At 36.1% G+C, this 23,514-nt stretch overlaps 6 protein-coding genes, 1 non-coding gene and 1 pseudogene across 9 annotated transcripts in view; 2 read left to right on the top strand and 6 right to left on the bottom strand.

Moving 5' to 3' along the window:
• LOC106338674 overlaps positions 1 to 1,546 on the top strand; it is a 28,047-nt pseudogene extending 26,501 nt beyond the window's left edge.
• A 425-nt stretch (positions 1,547 to 1,971) lies between these two features.
• On the bottom strand, positions 1,972 to 3,554 carry LOC106340515 (putative Holliday junction resolvase). Its single transcript, XM_013779381.1, has 7 exons — positions 3,375 to 3,554; positions 3,146 to 3,297; positions 2,992 to 3,049; positions 2,665 to 2,733; positions 2,479 to 2,574; positions 2,298 to 2,387; positions 1,972 to 2,203 (listed from the first exon to the last, which is right to left on the bottom strand). The coding sequence occupies exons 2-7, from the start codon at positions 3,292 to 3,294 to the stop codon at positions 2,153 to 2,155; spliced, it is 513 nt and encodes a 170-aa protein (XP_013634835.1). The 5' UTR covers positions 3,295 to 3,297; positions 3,375 to 3,554; the 3' UTR covers positions 1,972 to 2,152.
• A 455-nt stretch (positions 3,555 to 4,009) lies between these two features.
• On the bottom strand, positions 4,010 to 6,418 carry LOC106340534 (growth-regulating factor 4-like). Its single transcript, XM_013779401.1, has 4 exons — positions 6,144 to 6,418; positions 5,857 to 6,048; positions 5,312 to 5,606; positions 4,010 to 4,601 (listed from the first exon to the last, which is right to left on the bottom strand). The coding sequence occupies exons 1-4, from the start codon at positions 6,352 to 6,354 to the stop codon at positions 4,172 to 4,174; spliced, it is 1,128 nt and encodes a 375-aa protein (XP_013634855.1). The 5' UTR covers positions 6,355 to 6,418; the 3' UTR covers positions 4,010 to 4,171.
• A 3,118-nt stretch (positions 6,419 to 9,536) lies between these two features.
• On the bottom strand, positions 9,537 to 11,390 carry LOC106342833 (fructose-bisphosphate aldolase, cytoplasmic isozyme-like). The gene is made up of 3 exons (XM_013781872.1): positions 11,282 to 11,390; positions 10,661 to 10,888; positions 9,537 to 10,581 (listed from the first exon to the last, which is right to left on the bottom strand). The coding sequence occupies exons 1-3, from the start codon at positions 11,307 to 11,309 to the stop codon at positions 9,761 to 9,763; spliced, it is 1,077 nt and encodes a 358-aa protein (XP_013637326.1). The 5' UTR covers positions 11,310 to 11,390; the 3' UTR covers positions 9,537 to 9,760.
• Positions 11,391 to 13,927: 2,537 nt separating this feature from the next.
• On the bottom strand, positions 13,928 to 16,830 carry LOC106339961 (delta(14)-sterol reductase). 3 transcript variants are annotated; one of them, XM_013778823.1, is made up of 14 exons: positions 16,771 to 16,830; positions 16,565 to 16,674; positions 16,337 to 16,454; positions 16,191 to 16,261; positions 16,017 to 16,073; positions 15,851 to 15,942; positions 15,456 to 15,503; positions 15,200 to 15,320; positions 15,066 to 15,112; positions 14,860 to 14,941; positions 14,699 to 14,775; positions 14,503 to 14,622; positions 14,296 to 14,370; positions 13,928 to 14,216 (listed from the first exon to the last, which is right to left on the bottom strand). In XM_013778823.1, the coding sequence occupies exons 1-14, from the start codon at positions 16,784 to 16,786 to the stop codon at positions 14,063 to 14,065; spliced, it is 1,188 nt and encodes a 395-aa protein (XP_013634277.1). In that variant the 5' UTR covers positions 16,787 to 16,830; the 3' UTR covers positions 13,928 to 14,062. The 3 variants fall into 3 exon arrangements, with proteins under 3 accessions (XP_013634277.1, XP_013634278.1, XP_013634276.1); XM_013778824.1 differs by lacking the exon at positions 16,771 to 16,830 and having other exon boundaries at positions 16,351 to 16,454; positions 16,565 to 16,770; XM_013778822.1 differs by lacking the exon at positions 16,771 to 16,830 and having other exon boundaries at positions 16,565 to 16,769.
• A 310-nt stretch (positions 16,831 to 17,140) lies between these two features.
• Positions 17,141 to 17,213, bottom strand: TRNAF-GAA. Its single transcript has one exon. It is a non-coding gene; the product is annotated as a tRNA-Phe (tRNA).
• A 481-nt stretch (positions 17,214 to 17,694) lies between these two features.
• LOC106340130 (peroxiredoxin-2E, chloroplastic) lies at positions 17,695 to 18,330 on the top strand. Its single transcript, XM_013778989.1, has one exon. The coding sequence runs from the start codon at positions 17,710 to 17,712 to the stop codon at positions 18,202 to 18,204; it is 495 nt and encodes a 164-aa protein (XP_013634443.1). The 5' UTR covers positions 17,695 to 17,709; the 3' UTR covers positions 18,205 to 18,330.
• Positions 18,331 to 18,946: 616 nt separating this feature from the next.
• LOC106340465 (cytochrome P450 76A1) overlaps positions 18,947 to 23,514 on the bottom strand; it is a 9,976-nt gene continuing 5,408 nt past the window's right edge. The window contains exons 2-3 of the mRNA XM_013779346.1: positions 19,873 to 20,285; positions 18,947 to 19,747 (exon numbers count right to left, since the gene is read on the bottom strand). Of these exons, the coding sequence (XP_013634800.1) occupies positions 19,121 to 19,747; positions 19,873 to 20,285 (1,040 nt within the window). The 3' untranslated portion in view covers positions 18,947 to 19,120. The remainder of the gene's footprint in view (positions 19,748 to 19,872; positions 20,286 to 23,514) is intronic.

The raw sequence follows: 23,514 nt of genomic DNA, 5'->3' as shown, positions 1-23,514 counted from the left end.
TCTCTCTCTCTCTCTCTCTCTCTCTCTCTCTCTCTCGATTCTGGTTTTGTCACTGTTTTTGGTGTTTTTGGTATAGAAAGTTGATGGAAAGGATTTGCCATGAAAGTTTAAATCTTTTTATGTTTGTGTTTTGAAATCTGGATTTCAGGATAAACAGAAGATGAAGAATATCAGGAGACAGAGAGAAGGGCGTAGGCAGAGGAATAAGAAGGTGAACAAGGCATAGGAGCTTAAAGGAGGAGGAGCTAAGGCGAAATCGGAGCTCTGTAGTGATGGAGATGGCGGCTATGACAACCATGAAAGGAGAAGAGAGTAACGGCTTAAAGTTAGGTTTTTGGAAAACTGGGTTTCATAGATGGATGTTATGCGGCGGAGGCGGTGGGTGCGAAAGAGTTAGGTTTTTTTTTCAGATTTAGTTTTTAAACCGGTTTGTATGTAAACCGGTTTAATTTGTAAACCAAAAATATTTGTAATCTGGTTTACTTATAAACTGAAATCAATTGTAAACCGATTTTTTAATATAAACCGAAATAATTTATAAACAGGTTTAATTTATATATCGAAATCAGTTGTAAACCCATTTTTAATATAAACCAGATTAAACCTCAAAATTAATAATAATAATCAATTTTATTTGTCAGCGATCAATATTCATAGCACTGAAAATATGTCATTATAAATTACGTTATTACAAAATAATAACGCCATAAAAAATAATGTAATAGCCAAAACAAGGTGCTATTAAAACAGTTTAATATAGTACATGATAAACGCTACAATATATCTATTTTTTGTAGCACACGAAAATACGCTACGATAATGGGGGGATCTACCATAGTTGCGGCTGTCAGAGCGTTTAGAAAAACGCTACGAAAACCCTATGATAGCGTTTTTCGGGTGCTACTAATGTCGATTTTTCTCGTAGTGCAACCATTTTGTATCATGGAACCATCTTGCCAGGCTTCATGTTTCAGCCCAAGGCTCTCTTCAGACCAACAACAAGTCCAAAAACCAAAAAGAGCTCAACAACACTTGCCTCAGCTGGTGGCTGAACCAACGGAAGCAAGGTCCAATTCCTTTTGTGGGAACACACGAGTACTTAGCTCCAGAGATCATCAGAAGAGAAGGACACGGCGCTGCGGTTGACTGGTGGACTTTTGGAGTTCTCCTTTACGAGCTTTTATATGGGAAAACACCTTTTAAAGGTTACAACAACGACGAGACTTTGGCCAATGTTTTGTTGCAGAACCTCATGTTTCCTGATAGCCCGCTTGTGAGCTTCCAGGCAAAGGATTTGATCAGAGGGCTTCTGGTTAAGGAGCCAGAGAACTGGCTCGGGTCAGAGAGAGGCTCTGCAGAGATTAAAAGACATCCTTTCTTTGAAGGATTGAATTGGGCTCTAATCCGGTGTGCAATACCGCCTGAGCTGCCCGATTTCTATGAGTTAGGCGGTGGACCAGAGGCTGCAGGTTCACCTGGAGGTAATGATGATAGGTATCTTGAATGTAAAGCCATAGGTGACCATCTTGAGTTTGAATTGTTCTAAGTTAAGTGTCTTTTAAGCAAGATGAGAAAATTTTCTGGTATAAGTATTCAGAGTACACGTTGTTGTAAGTTAGCATAGTCCTCAAGTCAAATATGTAAATTTTAGTCTCTTCTGAGACATCATAATCATATACATTTGTCCCCTAAACGAAACTCATAAGACACTTAAAAGTACATAGATAGTGGGAGAGGCATAAGAGACTTGTTGTAATAATAAAAAAAGACAAAAATGAGTAGCAATAATTCAGGAGCTGCTCCTGCTATGGAAGGAGAAGAGATGAAAAGTGGCGGTGTAGAGATTTTAAGCCCCAAAAAGAGATCAAGAGGAAGAAGATGACTGTTAATGAAAGAAGTTCAACCGCTGCTCTGTTTCGCATAGTAACATAAAGGCCTTCTTTTATTTGCCTAAAGTTTAAACAGATATGATCACTGCCAAAAGAAAAGTAAGAGCTAGTACTGTGTTTGATGCAATATGTCTGTACACAGAGATAAATTTCACCAAAAAAAAAACTCATTTATCCAAAACTAACTCTTATAGCTAATTATAGGATATTGCAACAAATCATACTCATCTATCCAATCTAACTTGTTATTGCCCCTTTCTCTTTCACTCTTCTGGCTCAGTGTTTACATACCTGTTTGCGTAATCTAAATACTCCTGCAAGTAACAATCAAACATAACAGAGGTTTCCGAGTAAGAAAGGAGGCAGGTTTCATGAGTCTGTAACCAATGCAGAAATGAGTGACCGTACCTGAAGTATAACTACAGCGGCAAACTTGTCTAACATTGTCTTCTCTTGAACTGGATGCAGTTTCAAAGGCTTCAACATCAGTTCAACGGTCTGTGGCCACCATTACATGAGATCCAAAGGCTTCTATACTATATACAATGGCTTGCAAGATTTTTGAAAATCTGTAAAAGAAAATCTATACCTTTGATGATAAACGCTCGTCCCAATAAGTGTACTTCACATCCTTGAGTTTTTCGGTTTTACGAAGTTCCTCAATGAAAAGATTCACAGTGACGACCTATTCCAAGTTGAAAAATCTTCTTTTTTATGGTCTATAAGTGCAAGTAAAGAGCAGTGGAACAACACTGTCGGTAAGAAGAAAACTTACGTCTTCTACGTTGTTCAGTTTGCCAAAAGGATAACCAACAACTAAGCCTGACACAGAAAATGATTTGACCTGCATGAGTAAAAAGCAAGTGATTGGTGCACTAGAACAGAGTTCATAAGTAGTGTTAATAGATTATCTACAATGGCAATGACTCGTGAGGGGTATAAGTTAAGTATTGATCAACCATAACAATCTTAGTACACACTGATCTAAACTATCAAGCTATACATGTTCCTCCACTTTTTAACAAGATCTAAAAGCTCTGAATTCTGTTTAAGATCAAGTCTAGACTCTAGTTGAGAGTACATGAAGAAAGCAAGCACCTACCAGATTCTGAAAATCTGTAGCCATCAAGTCAATGTTTGTTTTCTTCCTTAGCAGAACACTGAAACACAAGTAAAAGCATAGCAACAGCTTCAATGATTGAATCAAGTTTAATACATATATATATATATATATATATTAGAAGGATCATGTGTACCTCAAAGGAGACGCAATCATATTAGAAGGGTCTGAAACAGCTAATCCAACATACTTATCACCAACATCTAACCCGAGAAACCGACCAGGTACTGACACTTTTGTCTTCAACGCATCACCCAGTAACCTCAGTGGCTTCACATACTTCATTTCCTGTACAAAATTGAGACTCAAAAAATCAAATATCTGTGAATAAAGTGCAGAGCTTTGAGGGTTGCTGTATTAGAAACCTTCAATTAGACAATGAAACAAGTGTTTGACAAGGGTTTTAGAGCTTTATACGAATAAAGGTTGGAACTTTAAATTGATGTTGGGATTGAAAGGCGAAAACTTTCGGGCGTGGGAGCACGAAATGCATTCTAGGGAGGTCGAGCGAGATGATGGAAGGTTTAGGGATGGGCCGGTTAAGGTTTATTCCGGTTCGGTTCGCCTCTGTACAGTTCGAACGTGAAGGAAGAAGCGCCTGAAGAATCTTAAACCCTCCAGCTAGAACGGAGTGTTTCCTTCAAACCCTTTCGGTATAGTTTGTGATGTTTGACTGGTTTTGTGACATTTGCTCGGTTTACCTTAAACCGGATTTACAACTTTCTCGTACCAATTATAAAGTTTGCTGATTTCTACTCTTACATCAGAGTTACTAGAGTTATGCTGATAACTCCCTTGTTCAGTATTATATGTTTTGCTTCACAGATTACTAGGGAGAGAATCAAATGTTCCCTGCTTGATTCACTTTAGATATGATTTTCAGTTAGAATGACTCCCAATCATTCACATTGTAACTACAATCTTTTCTACAACCAGCAAAATTCAAGAAAAACTTTAAAAGAAAGGACTGATAAGCAGCTTGTATGCATAAAATCTCTCATTCATGATACTTGTAGAGGATGATACTAATCTTGATTGTAAAACTAAGTTCCATTTCTTATACAAAGACATATATTTCTGCATCGAAATAGGAAATAATTCATAGAACCACATCTGCAGAAAGGCACACTCAAAGGTGCTGAAGAGGACTTGGTCTGATAATTTATAACATTTTCTTCAATGAAAAGACTTGAGTTGAGATTCCCATCTGATGAAGAAGACTGGAAGTCGGAGAGGCTGATCTCAAGGCTTCAGCCAATGGTCCACCCATATTGTGGTGGTTCTCTCCACTGCTCCAGCAAATCATGCTTTGTTGATGCTCCTTCTCATTGTTGTTGTTGTTTCTCATGTTTACTTCTTCTTCTTCTTCATTGCATGTGGAAAGTTTTAGAGAAACATCTGATGAAGCGTTAGTGGGCATGGAGATGGAAAGATGACAAGTCGATGAGCTCATTGGACGTGAGGTGGAGTCTGATGATTGTGGCCAATCCTCAAAGAAATGCCTCAGGATGTGACCATCGTTTGTTCTTCCATTGTGAGCTTCATATGGCCTCTTGTTGTTGTTGCTTTCTTGTTTCATATCTGAAGAACAACTGTGAGAGACAAACTTTTGTGATTACAACAAGACATGAACATTTTCAAACGGAGATCCAAACAAGAGAGTTTCATATTTTTTATTTAAGTAGAGAGTAAAGACTGATTAATTCAATAACCAAGTCCTACTAATTCTACCACTATCAAAGAGACTTGGTTAGAATATGAGAGATTTTTCTCATATGTGTTTTTAAGGGGAAGTGGTTGCAGAATCTGAGAGCTTTTTTTCTGCTATGTAGGTTTGGTCAGCTTTCACTCAGGCCCTACCATCTCATTATTTCAAATACATCTCTCTTTATATTTCTGTGATTGAAAAGTCTCACCCAACTAGCAAAATAATAGATTCTATCATATCCAACTGTTATCAATATTATTCAACAAAAAAAGTAAAAGAAGAATATAAGTTTTTATTTTGTTCACAGAATGATGATAATAACTCTCTGTCACCCAATTGCCAACATTACACCTTTTCTTACAGCATTACTTCACAGTGAAATAACTATTGACAGATCCCAGACAACAAGAGTTATAACAACTTCAACACATCTACCAAAAACTATTTTTTTTTTCTACCAAAATATATGTATTCAATTCTTTGTAGTTAGTCTTCTGTCTTTTTGTAACTGAAATAATTAGTCTTCTGGCATTATGCAAAAAAAATTTGACCAAACCTACCAATGACTTGAATTAAACAAAGTGTTTTTGGTACCTTTGATGACTATTAAGGTGGAGATGCTGAGTTGAAGAATGAGAAGAGCTAGAGGAGAAGAAAAGATTGTCTGGTCCCTGACCAAGCTTCTCGCCTAAGGCAAAAGAAGATGCGGCATTTGTGGCAGCATTTGTGGTGGTTTCCACAGGCTTTCTTGAACGGTTTCGACCACGGTGGATATGGCGGTCGCAATACTTGTAACTGCCTACAACATTCCTCGAACATCTCCATTTCTTCCCGTCCGTTCTCTTGCACCTCCCTGGCTCAGGATCCACTGCTCCTCTTCCCCAGTACCCTGTTTTATATTAGTGTGTGTTCATTAGTAACATGTTGTTACTAACATACTAACAACCAACGAAAAACGTACTCATGACATCAAGTTTGTCTTCTATGTTGCTCATAGGTCTTCTAGAAACAGGATTTCAAAGTAGCCCCATATATAATATATTTACTTTATTGTTTAGCGAGCTTATAAATTATAGTTTATATATCTTAAAGATTATATCAAAATTAGACGTATAGACAAGGGAGAGAGAGAGACTCACAGGGTTGGTGATGGGGGAAGTTATGTTGCAGAGGATAGTGAAGGAAGTTCAAATGAGATTGATGGAAGAGACTTTTCTTGATGGGTAAGAGGAGCTCTTGAGGAACAGAAGCACCAGCCAACATGTATCTGTATATCAGTGCTTGTAGCTCAAGTTCTTGCCACTGTGCCAAGCTAAACAAGTTTCCCATCTCTACAAAATTCACATACAAAAGACAGACAAAACCCATACAAACAAATGAGCAATAGTTTCAACTTTTAAGTGGAAAAAATTCCTTGCACGCTTACTGAGCAGCCTAGACGAGGAAGAATCAGGAGAGAAACATGAGAAGGATGAAGAAGTGGTGGGTTCAGGGACAAAGAGAGGTAGAGCAGTAGCAGAAGTTGCAGTCTGAGATTGAATCTGATGGGAGAAAGAGTTGAACATCTTAGTTGCATAGCTTTGTTCTTTTGACTCATTCTGCTGCTGACTTCTCCATTGCTTCAGTTGCAAGTCCATGGAGTGGAGAGACAGAGAAAAAGAGAGAAATGTGTTGGTTGCTTTTGGGATAGTATTTCTCCACTTCTTTGTGTCTAAGAAAATCTGGCTTAATAAGCAAAGATACCCAAACAAAGGTCTTATTTATTTGGCTTATGACCCCCCCAAAAGAGAAAAACTCTCTTTGTTCACTGCAGGCAGTTGCTAGAGAAAGTGATAAAAAAAGACTGAGATAAGACAGTTGAGGCCTGAGGCGAAAACTAAAATTAAAGTAAATGAGTGTTTAAATATAATATTTGATAGTGTTCTTTAGACATGCGGGGTTTGGTTTATTCGGTTAGTTCGGAATTGGTTAGTTCGGATCAGTTGAAACCTCACCGAAGTAAACCGAAAAAAGTTTGGTTCGTTTCAAGTTTCGGTTTTAAAAAAATTTACCAAAGTTTTCGTTTTTTGGTTAGTTTGGTTAAATTTTGGTTTAAAATAAATAAAATTCAAAAAAAAATTTGGTTAATTTCAGTTAGTTTGCTTATTCGGTTAGTTCAGTTATTTATGTTCAAATTTTGGTTAGTTCGCTTATTCGGTAAGTTATGCTATTTCGGTTTAGAATTTCGGCTAGTTCAGTTTGGAATTTTGGTTAAGATTGGTACTGCTCGAATTTTTTGTTAGAAAACCGAACTAACCAATTACCGTACCGAACCCAATAAAAAACCAAAAAAAAGTCCATGAACAGCCAACCAGCACATTGTAAAAATTGGATTGGTAGCCTGCTTTAGTCCCCTTACGAAACTTTCGTTATTGGGAATTACCGAAACCGAATTTTTCGATTCGGTTCGGTTCTGCTAAAATTCCCAGCCCTGGTGTTCTTGAGTGAAAATAGTTTCCCTCTTTATTTAACATAAAATTATGTATGTCAGAAATCTAAGAAAGAAAGCACTGCAAGATGTAGTGATAGTAACCTGCAGTGTTTATGGCTACCTGCCTTGGAAATATCACTTCCTTTGTAATCTCATTTTAATATTCCATATGTAGTAGCTTAAAGATAAAAGAGAAGTGAGAACCCTATTAAGATAGTGTAATTAAGATTCATTCAATGTGATGTAGAGTAAGTGAGTAACCTTCAATTTATGTGATACAGATGTCATTTGTTTCAGAGATTGTGTTACAAATGCAGTATCAGATTCTGAGAATAATCACTTTGGATTTTACTAACTCCATAGTCAACTGATGTCCTTTAAATGTTATTGTAAACTGCACTTGGAGAGAGCTGCAGTATCAAGGTCTCTAGATTCTATCAAATTAGACGTTGGTTAGCTAACCATGATTTTCTAATACAATGAATTGCTTGATTTATCTTTAGGATTTAGCGTTGTAATTTACCATATCACTATTTTAAAATTTTGCATTTCTACTGATTTAATTATGTTCATTTCTTTTGTCATGCAATATGTAGGTTTGAATTTGGATAGTGACACAAATCACTAAAACTACAGATATCGGTCGTAACTATTTTGTTTTTAGCTAGTAAACTATTTAATTTATTTAATTACATTTGTAACCGTCTTTACTTTTAACATTTTTATTCATAAAAACAATGTGTAACGTCGTCTATGCATTTGGAAGTTTTTAATTACTAGTAACATTTTTACTTATATACTAACATGGCTAACACTAACTGTGTGGTGGATTGGTGGCGATTAGTTTATTTTTATAAAATTTATGCGATTTTTGTATTTTCAAAGAAATTGAAACTTGTTTACATCTTAAAAATGTATTATTTCTAAGCGTTTCTAGACTTGGAGAGATATGATCGAGCCATAGAGGTCAGTAATAGTATATGCAAAGTAAAACTTAGAAACATCTATTAAAATGAAGTAAGAAACATTCATTTATTTCTTCACTTGGCTGAATAAATACAAAAAACATTCATTAATTTCAAAGTATTTTTATTTCACCCTAGGGTAATAAGAAGAGAGGTGAACTTAAAAACTCACCCTAGGGTAAACCTAAGTCTTGTTCTTTGGTGATGCCACGATAGTAGTTTTTAGGAAATAAAGTAATGAACATGAGTAAAAGGATGACAACCATAGTTCATATATGAGTGAGCTAGCCAAGAAGAGAAACTCTGATGAGAGAGAGAGAGAGAGATTCCTTTGAGTTTCTTCTATTCATTCCGCACCAGTTTCGGCGGCATTTATATGCACTACTCTAAAATAACCCAAACCCGTAAGGCCGTAACGTTGCTGCTCTTCCATAAGAAACAAATATCAGAATACTAATTTATTAGAGGCGGGACCCGGCTGCTCTTAGTCAGTTATATCATCGAGTACGTTCAGTATCTCTATATAAACTTTTGTTTGAATGTCTGTGTTAAAATATGGATCTTCGAATATTGTCAAGTAAGTTTTTTTGTTACGTTATGACTTATGAGTCATGTGCACTAAGTAACAGCTTTTGGCACTTCTTGCATCTTGACTATAGGGGAAAACAAATAAAAGGCAGCTGTGTAAAAATAATGAAATCTGAAGGAAACTAAGTGTGAAAGCTTGAAACAAACAAAATACCTTGAGTCACTCACCAAACAAAGAAAGTTTTATTTGAACCGCTCAAAACTATCCATAGTTATCAAAAAAAAAAGTATGGAAAATATACTATGATAACCATCACATTCTTATTTGCTTTGAGTGTTCCATATGCTTGTATAGAACCGAAAGAACTTTTTTTAGAATTGTTGTTGTGGACCAAGAAAAAAGAACGACCCGGTCCAAGCTCATCGACTTTGCTCGATTTCTAGCGGATTTGAAAAATCAAGTGAGCCGAGCCGAGTCGAACCGGACAACGAACGCTCTAGTTTCCGACGAGGGAGCAGACAAGGGTCCCACTATATAAAGTGAGAGACGGAGACCAAATAAGTGAAGGATACCAAAGAAATTATGTGTGGGTTCATAAATAGTTAAATACCTGTCTACCCGGTACCCACAAAAGCCACACTATATTTACGGACTATGCCATTTACATTCGTTTCCGGTGGGCCGGGGAATGAATGTTTCTGTTTGCTTAAATTTGATCCTACAAACAGAGATAAACGTGCTAATAAACCATAACATTTTGGTCGAATATGACAAATGCTTCAATGATATTTAGTGGAGAACTTAATAATACACCATTCAAAGAGTAGGCCTAATTTACTTCTTGTTCATATAAGCTCAACAGAAATAACCTCGCATGGCCTTTTTATTTGTGCGTTTTTTTCTCAAACACTCACCATTTTAAACAACATCCAACGAAAATCAAACACAAATCGAAAAGAAATTGAAAACAAAAATCGAAAAAAGCATCGTTAATCCGATATTGTCAAGCAAAAAAAAATGTAGAATAAACCCTTAGAAATATATCGAGGGTGATGAGTACGTCACAACAACGACGCTCCTCAGTACTTGTAGTCCTTCACGTGAAGGCTCTCCGCGGCTCCATCACCAAGCTTAGCATCACCTTTGTATGTTCCTAGTGTGGCTTCAGAGTTAGCCTTGCACCTCACGTACAAGGCCTCTTGAGCGGCCTTGACGTTCTCCTCTTTACCCGCCCATGTCTTCAAAGTGCTCTGCTGCAACGCACGTCCGAAAGAGAAAGACAATGACCATGGCTTCTTGGTCTTCAACTGGTTCATCGCGTTCAAGTTCTTAGTCGCCTCCTCCTCGCTCTGTCCTCCGGACAAGAACACGATAGCTGGAACAGCTGGTGGGACGGTTCTCTGAAGAGCACGGACGGTGTGCTCAGCGATAACCTCTGGAGCAACCTTGGCACTGTCGGAACCAGGGGTGACCATGTTGGGCTTCAACAAAGTTCCCTCAAGCAAGACGTGGTGGTCGCTAAGAGCCTTGTAGCAAGCAGCAAGGACACGCTCAGTGACGGCAGCACACTTGTGGATGTCATGGGATCCGTCGACGAGGATCTCAGGCTCAACAATGGGCACAAGACCATTCTCCTGGCAGATAACAGCGTATCTAGCCAATCCGTAAGCGTTCTCGTGGATGGAGTGCTCTGATGGCTCGTTCTCGCCGATCTTGAGGACCGCACGCCACTTGGCGAAACGGGCACCAGCTTCGTAGTACTTCTTGCAACGCTCACCGAGACCGTCGAGACCCTGAGTGGTGGTCTCACCGTTGGTTCCGGCTAGCTCGACGGTACCCTTGTCGACTTTGATACCTGGAAGAACTCCTCCTTCCTTCAAGATATCAACGAAAAGCTTGCCTGCGTAATACAAAAACAATCAGAAACCTCTCCAACACTTATCTACAGTGAACAAACACAACAAGAATCGATTTTATACCATCGGAACTCTTTTGGTAAAGAGTTTCCTCGAAGAGGATGACACCACTGAGGCAAGGGAGAGCACCAGGGGCGGTGAAGAGAAGCTCGCGGAGAGCACGTCTGTTGGTCTCAACGTTCTCGACGTTGATGCTGGCAAGACGCTTTCCGATGGTACCGGTGGACTCATCGGCGGCGAGAATACCCTTCCCGGGTGTGCCGATGTAAGCAGCGTTAGCGATCAACTCATCTGTACACAAACGGAACAAATCAGTACGAGAAAAAAAATGAAAACCTTCAGATCGAGAATACAATTTGATTCTATCGTTCTAGACTGGTGAACAGAGTCAGATCTACGCTAATTTTCATCTAGAGATTCAGTTTCAATCCACAGAGCAAGCAACAGTAACGCACAAACAATCACTAAACGGAACAAATCACTACGATATTGAAAATAATTTGAGTAGATCGTTCACTACGGATGTTTGAAATTGATAAACAGAGTCAGATCTACGCTAGTTTCATCGAGAGATCCATTTCAATCCCCAGAACAGGCAACAGTAACAAATACAATCCAGATCTAGATAGTTAACAACGTGAACACGAAGCGATTACAAGTGAATACGATGGAGAAAGAGCATACCGGCGTATTTGCTGGTGAAGGCAGACATGGCTTGTGACGGATTTTGATCGAGAGAAAGATGCGGAATAAAGCAGACGAGAGAGATGTGAGTTGGTGGACCACCAGAAGGAAGGCTTTGGTATTTATAGATGCAGATGAGAGGTTGATTAAGGGTTTAGATCTGTGGCATCTTCTCCAATAAACAGTTTTTCAGCCGTTGGATTTCTCACGTGGTTTAGAGTTGGCAGTTTTTGTCTTTATTCTCGTTTTTACCCTTTCTTACCTTATACTATAAAGAACTTCTTACGGGGGTCATTTGGTAACTTAGAAGTATTGGTTTTGGAAATGCATGACTCCGACCGCACCATGGACGGCCCAAAAATAAACCTTCTCTAGCTCCAAACCGTCAAACGAATTGTAAACTAGTTTGTGTAATATACAACTTCTTTTCAACTCTATTGCATCATCATATTAAGCATTTAGACAGTTTTGACTTCGAAATTCCATAGAATATTGTTTTCTAGAACAATATGTTTTTTCTAGATTTGCAGGAAAAATGCGACTTTGATATCTCTCTACATAGAAAATTAGATCCCGAGATTTAGACAGAGACAGATCAACCGAAACAACCGCTACTCTTCGTTTACATGTATCATCAGCATCAATCAAGATATCAAACTCATTTACTTTTCTACCGACATGACCGTAGTATACAACTTGTTTTCGTAGGTTTTACAAGTGTCTTGTATGGATCTCTAATTACAGATTGTATTTTCATTCCTTTGGGCTTTTGGATTTAAATCATACATGTCCTTTTCTATATTGGATTAGATTGTGGTATGTACTGCAAATTATTATGAATGGAAGCAAATTATTAAGAAAATAAAATAATGTTTTGACTTATAATGTGGTGTATTTCACCTTTAAAACCTTTTTTATGAGTTCCCTTTATTCTCTTTATACAATTCCTAAACTTCGTCATCGATGACCAAGAAAAAGACACCCTGTTTTATTTATTTTTTTGCCTTTTTGGTATGCATCAGTATTCAACAATTTCTTGTTTTTCATTTCCATAAAGTATTGACATCTACATCAGAGAAATGTCCGAAATTTTACCCTGATACATAATTTTAGATTTAGATAATGGAGATGGTGCTTTGTCTATGATTTTGGACCTGTAAAAATTAGGCTTCAATTCAGAATATTTTGGTGATAAAAAAAGAAGCAAATAATGACCATACTAATAGTAAGTTACTTATTTTTCATCTAGTAATTACTATTCTTACGTGCATATAGAGTTGTTATGGATCATTAACTCTGAAGAAATTCAATTATGAATCCGGACCTCCGGTGAATAACTTTTTTGAGAATTATTGATGTTTATGAAGCTCGGAAGGTCAATTATGAATACATGACATGTGATCTTGGATTTATTAATTATATCTGATTTGTTATTTCAACTGTTCGTCATCAATATAAATCATTGTTCAATTACAACATTGTCGGTGTTCAGAGATGGAACTGCGAGATGGTTGAAGAAGAAGGCCAGTCCTAGCATCATCCAAATCATTTACGTCTTTTCACTAGTCATATGCTTATTCTTGCTAACCGTGGCTCTTGTGCCATACGTAGAGCTTGGCGAGGCGCGCATGAAGAATCTCGAGCCTTGCAAGTAAATATTTGATTTATGGTTGTAAATAAGAGAAAACATGAAAATAATAGTTTAATATAGGAAAAAAGGATTTGCGATGTGTAAAAGCTATAATGGAATACTAGATTTTGATCCGCGCGCGGGATTATCTATTTTTTAAATATATTATTTTATAACATATTATATTTAGAACATTTATATTTTTATAATTGTTTTTTTGTTATATGTGTAGTAGTTGTTTTATATATTTAGGATGATATGTATTGAGATATAAATATAATAATTTATATAATGACTCGCATTTTAAAAGCACGAGATTTATTTCTTTTGAAAATTAAATATTTGTTAATTGTAACCTTATGTGTTATTTGATAACCAATTTTTTTAATAGTGTTGATGTTTAATAGCCATACAAAGTAATTCCGAAGAGTTGTTTTTAAAAAGAGTTCTTTGTAGTAATATTTTTAGTTTATTGTAAACTATTAAATCCCAAATATCCTTTTCGTAGAATATTTTAAAAAGTGATTAAAAGAAATACAAACAAAATTTGAATCCATTTTTATGTTTTGCTGTTTTAAAATGGGTTTTCTAATTTTTTTGTCAATAAAAATCAAGTATTTAAATGAACTTCGGTCTATAAATTCGTGAAATCTACCCACAAGTAATCCAACTTCTTCGACGGTCTTACGAAAAAAAAGAAACGGAAAATAATGATAAAAGATTATATTCAGATTTTTGGCATGGCTAAAGTGCTAATACAATGTAAATAGCATATATGTCATAAATCGATTTTATTATAGATCTTTGAAGTATACGTAAAAATAATTATAATCTGATTGAGTTTCTAATAAAGTCGAAATGGACTTGAAAATCCAAGCTTTTTTTTACTGCCGAAATAGGCTTGTAAATTGGTTTTTAAATACTTGTTTCTGACTGGTGTAATGTGGCCGAAAACCATTTAAAATTTTCGAAAAAGTAATAGCAATTTTTGTAATTAATTGGAAAAATCAGGAGCATAATCCTAAGAATGATTCTGCTTTAATAGTATAGATGGTATAGATTCTACTGTCAGATCAGAAACAAGAAAATGAAAGAAAGACACAAGAGGATGAATGGATCTCAAAGGATCCATGACATTGAACTATCATTAATTAATAGACATAAGGAAGGATTCTATAGGGGACCAGTCTAAGATACTCAGCCCAAATCTCCTTGTACTTCTCTGCACATCGTTCCTCGTCTCTTCGCTCTCTCCATATCAACAGTATCAGGAGGTATATCGGGTAGAAATATGAAACCGGGGAGCTGAGACAATAAACAAAAACAACATTATAGAACTGGAGAACTTGGTAGTTGTTAGATGCAGTCAAGCAGAACAAGTTACCTTATTCCACAGGGTAAACTGAAGGACAGAGCAAGCATCAAGTCGCCAAGGTAATTACAGTGTCTTGCGATTCCCCTGTATTGTTTTAAAACAGCATCTAAGTTATCGAAATGTAGCATTGTTCACCATTCCCAACATGATAGACAATCAAATACATAGACGGTGAAACCAAACAAAGAAACTAGAAGATGAGAAAAAGGACCATACCAATAGCCTGAAGCAAGCAACTTTCCACCAACCACCACTGGAGGCTTACCCCATATAGGTGTTTTAGGGCTCTTCTTAAAGATATGTTTTTGTTTGTTAGCCCCTCTAAAAACCATGTACCTGCCAGAAAAAAGAAATGTGGGTTTCTTAGTTTAGTTTCTAAGAATGTAATATCACCCAATGGTACAGAACTTACCCTATCAAGAACACAAAGAAATTGGCTACAATAGCAGGAACTGTTAGTTCTACTTTGTTGTGCAAAAGCCACCATCCCTGTAACAAGTAGAAGACAGTCCACTCACAAAGTGATCAAGCATTCAAGAATGTTGCTGTTTCCTATAACAACTGTTTACATGCCTGGATGCTAAAAGTGAAAGGAATCCACAGGAGATCTCCAAACACCAGCATGAAGCCCAACCTCTCTGCAATTATGTCCCATCTGTGAAAAAAATGAAATAAAAATCGACAAACAGTAGTTAAAAAGACACGACTAAATGAGATACTGGAAATTATCATACTGTGGTAAGACAAAAAAAAGTTTGCTCAAGACACCATGAACTTACGTAGAGGTCATATATTCTTCATGAACAAAGTAGTCCAATATATATAACTGCATTTACAAATTTAATCAAAACTAACAAAACACGGATAATCAGAGAATTTCAGAAGCAGGAGCTGTAAGTAAAACCAAATGTACCGCACAGAAAATCTGGTAAAGAATCATGGACTGACTCAAGGAACCATCCTGAAAACTTTTTGCCAGAATAGAGAGATTGATAAGCAGCCATCCCATCATCCCGGCTCTGACAAAGAAAAACCTACACAACACACGTAATAATTCCTATCATCAGAAACATGTGTAAATGAATCAGTGATCCTGAAGCAAATCGAAGCAGCGATCCTGCCCGGGCATACACATAGAAGGAAAAAACAAAAAAGGAAAGACGGGTTACTTGAGATCAATGCCAATAAACTGAGGATTCAGCTGTATTCCAAACCACCTATCACATGAAACAAACAAAAAAGTCAAAGCAGCTGTTTGGAAGTAGCAAGTGAAGACAAAAAAACCATAACTTTGGTTTCAGTGACTTAAGTACAAAAGCTACGTCACTGCTAATTGATAAGAATAAAGAGCAATCTTTAGTCTTCCTAGGAGAAACAACTCAACATTCTGCATGCTTCTATAGAATCATTTCCTCCAAATCGTTATTTCACACTCATAGCGTACAGCAGACTATGGATTCTCCCTTAGTTTTGCTCTTGCCCAAGTAAAAAATATATATAAATCTAAAATAACGGTTTGTGGAATACGAAAGCATGTATATCTACAAATGTATAATGACAGTACCAGTCGTGTAAAAGATTTCCTGAGACGTGAGGTTTTAGGGAAGAACTCTTATCCGAAGAAGTGCGCCCAGTAATGTACAATACCAGTGTCACCTGAGCTCATTAAGAGGCACAAATCTGAAGAATAAGATAAAAACAAACGAAATTGCAGATTAAATCAATCTTACCAAAACACAGAAGATAAAAGTAGCTGAGAGCAACTCAAGCCCTCTATCAGCAACCACCTAATCAAATAAAATCTCGATGCTATGAGTAAAGTATATATCACAACAGATTCGTAGAAACACACTTCAAATCTTAACACTCGTCTTGATAAGATCATGGTAACAAGTAACACTTACAAGAGGTGACAAAACGCCGAGTTTTGCAGAGATTCCCAAAATAGCAACCAGCAATGACAGTGCGAATAGACCTAAACATGTTTTGAGAGAAATTAAACTTTCGAGCTCAGGTAATCTCTATAGAGAGTAGAATCAGATGAAGTAACCATTGCATCGGTACCGATGCTGAGAGCCATCTGATAAAACGACGCCGCGGATAACTTTTCCGGGAAGGATTTCTCCGGCGACGGCTAAGTAGACGAAGTAGAACACCAGCACGTAAACCTAAATCTCGGATAAACCCCCACAAGGATACGCAATTTGATCAGAAGAGCACTAAAAATCGCTTAAGAACAATCACGTTGAATCAAAAGGTACAGAGGGATATGGCTTACGGATTGCGATGAGGGAACGAGAGATGGTAGGAGAAGACGGAGATCCATTTCAAGCATTGTGGATTCAACGAAGCATTCGAAACTCGAGTGGACTGACTCCGAGGAGTTCACTTGTTTAATTAAGTAAATTTTCAAAACAACCCTTAAACTCTTAATTTCATAGGAAACGATCATATACTAAATAATTGTTTTTAGTAAATCCTTACTCAAGATTGTTGTCATCAGTTTGAATCACGACTAGAATATGAAATTATATTCAACATGTGAATAAATATCAACGTTAGCAGGTTTGCCCGAGAGGCAAAGGGGCAAAACTTAACTTCTTCCGCACATTTATGGGAGTGGGTTCGAAGTCCACAGCCTGCAAATTTTTTTTTTTTGCTTTTAGACTTTTCACATGTAAAGAGGAGACACGGACTTAACATAAATCTGGATATTTTTACCAGGGTAAATGAGATGCGTTATGGGCTTGGGAAAGAGCTTTGTCGGACCCGTTCTTGTTAAACCCCAGTTTTTAGTGTTTTTATTAATTCAAACGACGTCGTAAAAGTTAAAAGAAATATATAAAAAATCGATTGCGGTGAGCGTGAATCGAACACGCGACCTTCAGATCTTCAGTCTGACGCTCTCCCAACTGAGCTATCCCCGCAAGTTGTTAATTGTGTACAATAAAACATTATAGATACATAATATGTGATGGCTTATACTACAAAATTCACAAAATCAAGCGTGATGTGTATAGTAATTAGGTTTAACTCCATAACTCATTATGACATCCCAGTTCCACAAATATACATAGGTTTATACAGATATATAAAGTAAAAAAATTGTATGACAAAGGTAAATGTCTAATGTTTAGAGTTGGGAGAGCAAAAGGTGTATGTGCAAATTGTGCATGTAATGTAACAAAAACATAACCTTAAGGACAAGTGGAAAATCAATCGCAGCTACCAACCAGTTAAAGTTAACGCATATTCTATTGGCATATTTCCTTTTCGAGATCTTTGTTTTTCTACGTCCACAGATCCGTGTTTTAAATCCTTGTTTAATATATGCCAAAAAAACAAAAAATCATTGTTTAATATTATTTTCCTTTGGATACTTCTACTTGATTTAATAAATACAGATGCTTAAGACCATGATTAATGGAAATTTTTATGGTAGATTTTTTAGTCAAATATAAGAAATCGTCTCTTAACCCAGCTACCAACGACTTCAAAACAGTCACCGTCTCCTCCCTAACCGCCGGGAAGAAAACCATCCTCTTCGCCGTCCCGGGAGCCTTCACACCCACCTGCTCGCAGAAACACGTCCCCGGATTCGTCTCCAAAGCCGCAGAGCTCAGATCCAAAGGCGTCGACGTCATCGCGTGCGTCTCCGTGAACGACGCGTTCGTGATGGAAGCGTGGAGGAAGGACCTCGGAATCAACGACGAGGTGATGCTTCTCTCGGATGGTAACGGAGAGTTCACGGGGAAGCTTGGTGTGGAGTTGGATTTGAGGGATAAGCCGGTGGGACTCGGAGTTAGGTCGAGGAGATACGCGATTCTGGCGGAGGATGGTGTTGTGAAGGTTCTGAATCTTGAAGAAGGAGGCGCTTTTACGAACAGTAGTGCTGAAGATATGCTTAAAGCTCTTTGATTCTGTTTGTGTTCTGTTTTTACTGTCTTCTCATGTGTTGGACTTGGAGCTTTCAGATTCTATATATATCATCGGTTAATGTAATAACAAATCGGAATGTTTAGACCGTATGTTTGTTTCGAGTTATAGCTACTTTGTGTGTGTTAGTTAGTTTTGTTATATGCTTTGAGTTTTACTTTGGTTGATTTAAGGTTAATGGTGAATCGACATTATTGTCCAATGACAATCGAGAATGTTTATATCTCAAGGGGAAGTTCTTGAGAAAATAGTGGCACTAGTAGTACTGGCTATTCTATTTCTACTTAAAGTTGACAAAAAAAATCGTGACAGAGGTTTCTGTCTAGAAATTAGCTCATCGTTTTCATAAACTTCACATCTTGCTGTAATCTACTTTTCAAAAACAATGGCTTCAGTCAGTCATTATGTATTTTTATTTGAGCAAAATAAATATTAAGAAACAAGTTTCAGTTCGAGTGTGTTCTTGGGTGAGGCTATTTTGTTTTTAAACTGTTTTCTTTTATTTTAAAGTGGTGATTGGAGATGAGAGAGCCAAAAGGTTCTGACTTTTGGAAGGGACGATGGGTTGGTAGCTAATTACATGTCACGTTTGCATACATACATTGTAGTAATTGCTTGCTACGTATTCATGTAAGCACAATAGCTATTTTTTTAAAAAAAAATATTTAGTTTTTATTTCCAACCAACAAAAAAAAAAAGACAAGATAACGCCAAATGTGATCAACTTAACCACTAGATCAACTATGTCGGGTGAACCCACATCGTCAATCAAATTCTCCAAAACAAACTTAATTACTACTCACATTTTAGATCCGTTTTATTGGGAGTATATGCTCATATTGGATCCGGTTTTGATGATTGAAGTGTTAACTATACATCGCTAGAAGCATGCCCAAATCTAATCCCCTCGATAAGGAATGGGAATCGCTTCCAAAGGAACAGCTTTCTTCAATGTAATACCAATCTTTTCTCCCATATCCATTTCTTCTCCCTTGAGGCCATCAGCCAAGGCCCAATCAAACGATCTCACCATAGACCCAATCGCCAACGGCAACACCCGTGACGCCAAAGGCAAAGCCGGACACATCCTTCGTCCCGACCCGAACGGTAAGAACTCGTAATCTTGTCCTTTGAAGTCTCTTGGATTCGGGTCGGTTATAAATCTCTCGGGTTTGAACATATTGGGGTCCACCCATGTTGCAGGGTCACGACCAATGGCCCAAACATTGACCAAGACTTGTGTTTCTTTAGGGATAGTGTATTTGTCGAAGATGTGACAAGTGGACATGGCCTTGTGTGGGACCAGGAAAGGAAGAGGTGGATGTAGCCTTAGGGTTTCCATGATGACAGCCGAGAGATACGGAAGGTTCGGGAGGTCTTCCTCTTGGAGTTTCTGGTTCGGGGACTTGAAGTAGGTTCGGAGTAGGTTTTGAAGTTTGGTTAGGGTTCTTGGGTTGTGTAGTAGCTCAGCTAATGCCCACTCCAACGTGCTCGTTGTTGTGTCCGTCCCCGCCGTAAACATTTCCTATCCATTCAAAGATTGAATAAACGTTACGTTTAGTCACACATTAAACAAAATATGAATATATTACTTACGAAAACAAATTTAAAATAATAGAATAACCGTTAGAAGTAAAAATATATACTTACGAAAACAGTAACGTTGATATCTCTTGCAGAGAACCTAGCAGGTTCTTCGTCAACTCCATCGCCACCGCGAAACTCGAGAAGAACATCTAAGTAATCCTTGGTCTTCTCGTCGCTCCTTTCTCTCTCCCTAACCTCAGTTCTTTCTTTGATAAACTCTCCGGCGATCTCAAACGCGCGTTCCACGTGAAACTGCGTTTTTCTTCTGATGCCTTGTGGGTCAATAAACCTTAGGAGTGGAAAGAAATCGGCAACGTTGGGTTTTCCAGCGAACTCCATCACTTTTCCGGTGTGGTATAAAAACTCGGAGCCTCTTTTTGAATCGGGATCAAGCAAATCTCTTGAGAACATAAGGTTTCCTATGAGGTTAAATGCCATCACGAAGAAATATCTCCCTACGTCGATAGTTTTTGTACCTGATACATATGTAAAATATGAATGGTCCACGTTTTCCTATTAGTTTCATGATGAATATTTGAATGTTTTGGGGTTTCTTTACTAAACTTTTGAAACAATAAAATCCTATCAAGAAATCACTTGAATTTGACTAAAAATCTACATAGTTGAATATCATATTTTCTTGAAGTGAATGTGACTCTATACAATGTAAAATAGTATTACTTGATATATGTAAATTATGAATAGTATTTTATTATTAGTTTCATGATAAAAAAAATTGAATATTTTGGGGTTTCTTTTCTAAACTTTTGAAACCTTAAAATCCTACCAAGAGATCACTTGAAATATTATTACTTTTGACATCAAAAACCTATTCTATCACTCAAACTAAAAAACTATATAGTTAAATATAATATTTTCTTGAAGCAAATGGGACTCGATACAGTGTAAAATAGAATTACTTCATATCCTCTCTAGACATTATTTAAGAATATAAATTATTAGCAAATGATATTATATAATTATTATTTATTATAAATAAGAGTTTAATTTAATGACCCCCTTAGTTTAATCATTTTTTCATTCTCACCAAAAAGATTGACATAACTTTGAAAATATTTTGATATGGCATCACTTAATTGTGATATGTATAATTTCCTTTATAAATATTTATATATTTAGCAAAAAATAAATATGATAATACGAATAAATAATAACTCGTACATCAATCATTAAAGTAAATTTTTCTTACAAAAATTGTCATGTTTTTTTTTTTTGAAATATAGTAATGACTAACTTTTATTTATATATCTAATATTTGGTATAAATATATATATTTTACAAAATTATTTGTAAGTGTGCCTTACAAATATAAAACTAAAAAAAAAAATAATCAAATAATTTTTTTATTAATAGTTACTTATCTAAAATTTTATTAAATTTATCGGTTCATTAAGTAAATTAACAAATTTATTTTTACTCGTTTAAAAAATTCTAATAAAATAAAAAATTCAAAATTGATTAAAATTTATATGCCCTATATATATATATATATCTAAATATATAATTATAAACCTAGGGGATAATTCACATATTTAATTAAATATTTTTATCATATAAATAAAATGTTATTCTTAGAAAATATAAATTTAATTATATTGAAGTTTAAATAAAATAAAATTAAAATAATGAAACTAAATAAAAAGAAACAAGACTACATGTAATTACATTTATGATTTTTTCAAATTCATAAAATTAAAATATATAAATAATAATATTAAAATGTAAACCAACCATTCTTTTTAAATTAAAACAAAATTATATTTAAAATTATTATTTCTGCGTATCGCGCACAAAAACTCCTAGTATGTAAATTATATAAGTAGACATTTTATTATTAGTTTCATGAAAATATTTGGGTTTTCTTTTTTTTTTTTTGAGAAATATTTGGGCTTTCAATTAAACTTTAAACTTTATATATAGGTGAATATAACATTTTCTTGTATTGGATTGACTCTATAGAATGTAAAATAGAATTACTTGGTATATATGTAAATTGTGTATAGTACACGTTATTATTAGTTTCATGATCAAAACTTTTAATATTTTAGGTTTGTTACCAAAGTTTTGAAACCTTGAAATCCTATCAACGATCACTTGAATTAGACTTAAGTCTATATATGGGTGAATATATAATATTTTGTTGTCGTAGATGTGACTCTATACAACGTAAAATAGTAATACTTGATGTATCGTACTACTGCACCCTAACGTAGCTAAAACAAATAAACACCACATGAGTCTTTTTTTTTTTTTTTCAACAAACACCACATCCAATTGTCGGCTTATCACCGTCTCAAACTATGGGCCATGTTAGAGCATTAGAGCATCAGCATCAGTAAACTCCCCATGGAATTCACTCAGTTTTCGAAAAAATAAAAATATTAAAATAAACAAAATCAATGAACCTGCCTCTTGGGAGTTCACTGCACTGAACCCGGATCATTACTGTAGCGCGGGCCCCACGACACGTGGCGGCCTGCGATTGGTCCGATTAATAAATTTTTTTTTTTTTAAAACAAAAATCAAACAGAAAAAAATAATAAAAAAAAATACTTTGTGAACCCTTTTGATGGGGTTCACTAATGCTGATGCTCTTAAATCCACCAATTACGCATACTACTAGCCGACGACCACGTATATAATATATATATATATATATATATATATATATATATATATATATATCTACGAGTTAACTTTGCACATGGGTGAAAAGAAGATTTTTGTTATAAAAAGAACTGTAATTTTATTGTATCGCAGGAATTTAAATAAAGGCGAAATTTTATATCCGTATAAATAATAACACTGATATAGAGAGAGAGAGTTTCTTATTAGGGAGAAGAGAAGTGTTTGAGGTGTGATTTATAAACGATCGAATCGATAGTTTATATAAAAGTTAAAAAGTAGTATTCACTATGCAAATAGTGCAACGAGCCCCACATCTTTTTATATTTTCTACGGACCGGTGTCACTATCCATTCTCGCTTAACGTCTTTGTTGCCTCGTTAAAAACCTTTCTCGTAAAACCCAATGGGAAAAACCATAGTAAGGTAAAAAGAGTACAACCACGTAAGCTCCCCCTTGAATAAACAGTCATAGATCCTTCTGATGACACATTCCAACGTTATGGATGTGTTTTCTGAATACTGAGGTAGGGAGTGATTTTGTGAAGAGGTCGGATGCATTGTCGCATGATCGAACATCTCTTACTTCAATCTCTTTATTCTTCTCGAGCTCTTGCGTGTATGAGAAGAACTTCGGAGGTATATGTTTGGTTCTATCGCTTTTGATATATCCTTCCTTCGTTTGAGCAACACATGCCGCGTTATCTTCATATAGAATAGCTGGCTCCGTATTTTCATCAATCCCACTGCTTGAACAGATGTGTCGGCTTATTGATCTTAGCCATACACATTCTCTACTTGATTCATGGAGTGCAATGATCTCAGCGTGATTTGAAGAAGTAGCAACAAGTGTCTGCTTCTGAGAACGCCAAGATATGGCGGTGCCTCCAATTGTAAAAACATATCATGTCTAGGATCGAGCTTTGTGTGGATCTGACAAATAACCTGCATCTGCAAAACCAATCATTTGACCTTTTGAACTTTTAGGATAAAACAAGCCTAAATCAGTTGTTCCTTGAAGGTAACGAAAGACATGTTTAATTCCATTCCAATGTCTTCG

Source organism: Brassica oleracea, chromosome C4 (genome assembly GCF_000695525.1).
Source record: "Brassica oleracea var. oleracea cultivar TO1000 chromosome C4, BOL, whole genome shotgun sequence".
Taxonomy (NCBI): Eukaryota; Viridiplantae; Streptophyta; class Magnoliopsida; order Brassicales; family Brassicaceae; genus Brassica; species Brassica oleracea.
This window is presented reverse-complemented; position numbering and strand designations above follow the sequence as displayed.

What these genes read in the sequence shown, in the direction of transcription:
- LOC106340515 (XM_013779381.1), bottom strand. Translation starts at nt 3,294, where the DNA reads ATGAAGTATGTGAAGCCACTGAGGTTACTGGGTGATGCGTTGAAGACA. An exon ending in ACGAGCGTTTATCATCAAAG is followed by an intron (nt 2,388 to 2,478) that starts GTATAGATTTTC and finishes TGGTGGCCACAG; the next exon opens with ACCGTTGAACTGATGTTGAA. An exon ending in CCGCTGTAGTTATACTTCAG is followed by an intron (nt 2,204 to 2,297) that starts GTACGGTCACTC and finishes TGTTACTTGCAG; the next exon opens with GAGTATTTAGATTACGCAAA.
- LOC106340534 (XM_013779401.1), bottom strand. Translation starts at nt 6,354, where the DNA reads ATGGACTTGCAACTGAAGCAATGGAGAAGTCAGCAGCAGAATGAGTCA. An exon ending in TTCCTCGTCTAGGCTGCTCA is followed by an intron (nt 6,049 to 6,143) that starts GTAAGCGTGCAA and finishes TGAATTTTGTAG; the next exon opens with AGATGGGAAACTTGTTTAGC. An exon ending in CACCTTAATAGTCATCAAAG is followed by an intron (nt 4,602 to 5,311) that starts GTACCAAAAACA and finishes TGTCTCTCACAG; the next exon opens with TTGTTCTTCAGATATGAAAC.
- LOC106342833 (XM_013781872.1), bottom strand. Translation starts at nt 11,309, where the DNA reads ATGTCTGCCTTCACCAGCAAATACGCCG. An exon ending in CTTCACCAGCAAATACGCCG is followed by an intron (nt 10,889 to 11,281) that starts GTATGCTCTTTC and finishes GTTTGTGTACAG; the next exon opens with ATGAGTTGATCGCTAACGCT. An exon ending in TTACCAAAAGAGTTCCGATG is followed by an intron (nt 10,582 to 10,660) that starts GTATAAAATCGA and finishes TGTATTACGCAG; the next exon opens with GCAAGCTTTTCGTTGATATC.
- LOC106339961 (XM_013778822.1), bottom strand. Translation starts at nt 16,738, where the DNA reads ATGATCGTTTCCTATGAAATTAAGAGTTTAAGGGTTGTTTTGAAAATT. An exon ending in TCGGCGTTTTGTCACCTCTT is followed by an intron (nt 16,074 to 16,190) that starts GTAAGTGTTACT and finishes TTATTTGATTAG; the next exon opens with GTGGTTGCTGATAGAGGGCT. An exon ending in CTTTCACTTTTAGCATCCAG is followed by an intron (nt 14,776 to 14,859) that starts GCATGTAAACAG and finishes TACTTGTTACAG; the next exon opens with GGATGGTGGCTTTTGCACAA.
- LOC106340130 (XM_013778989.1), top strand. Translation starts at nt 17,710, where the DNA reads ATGGAAATTTTTATGGTAGATTTTTTAGTCAAATATAAGAAATCGTCT.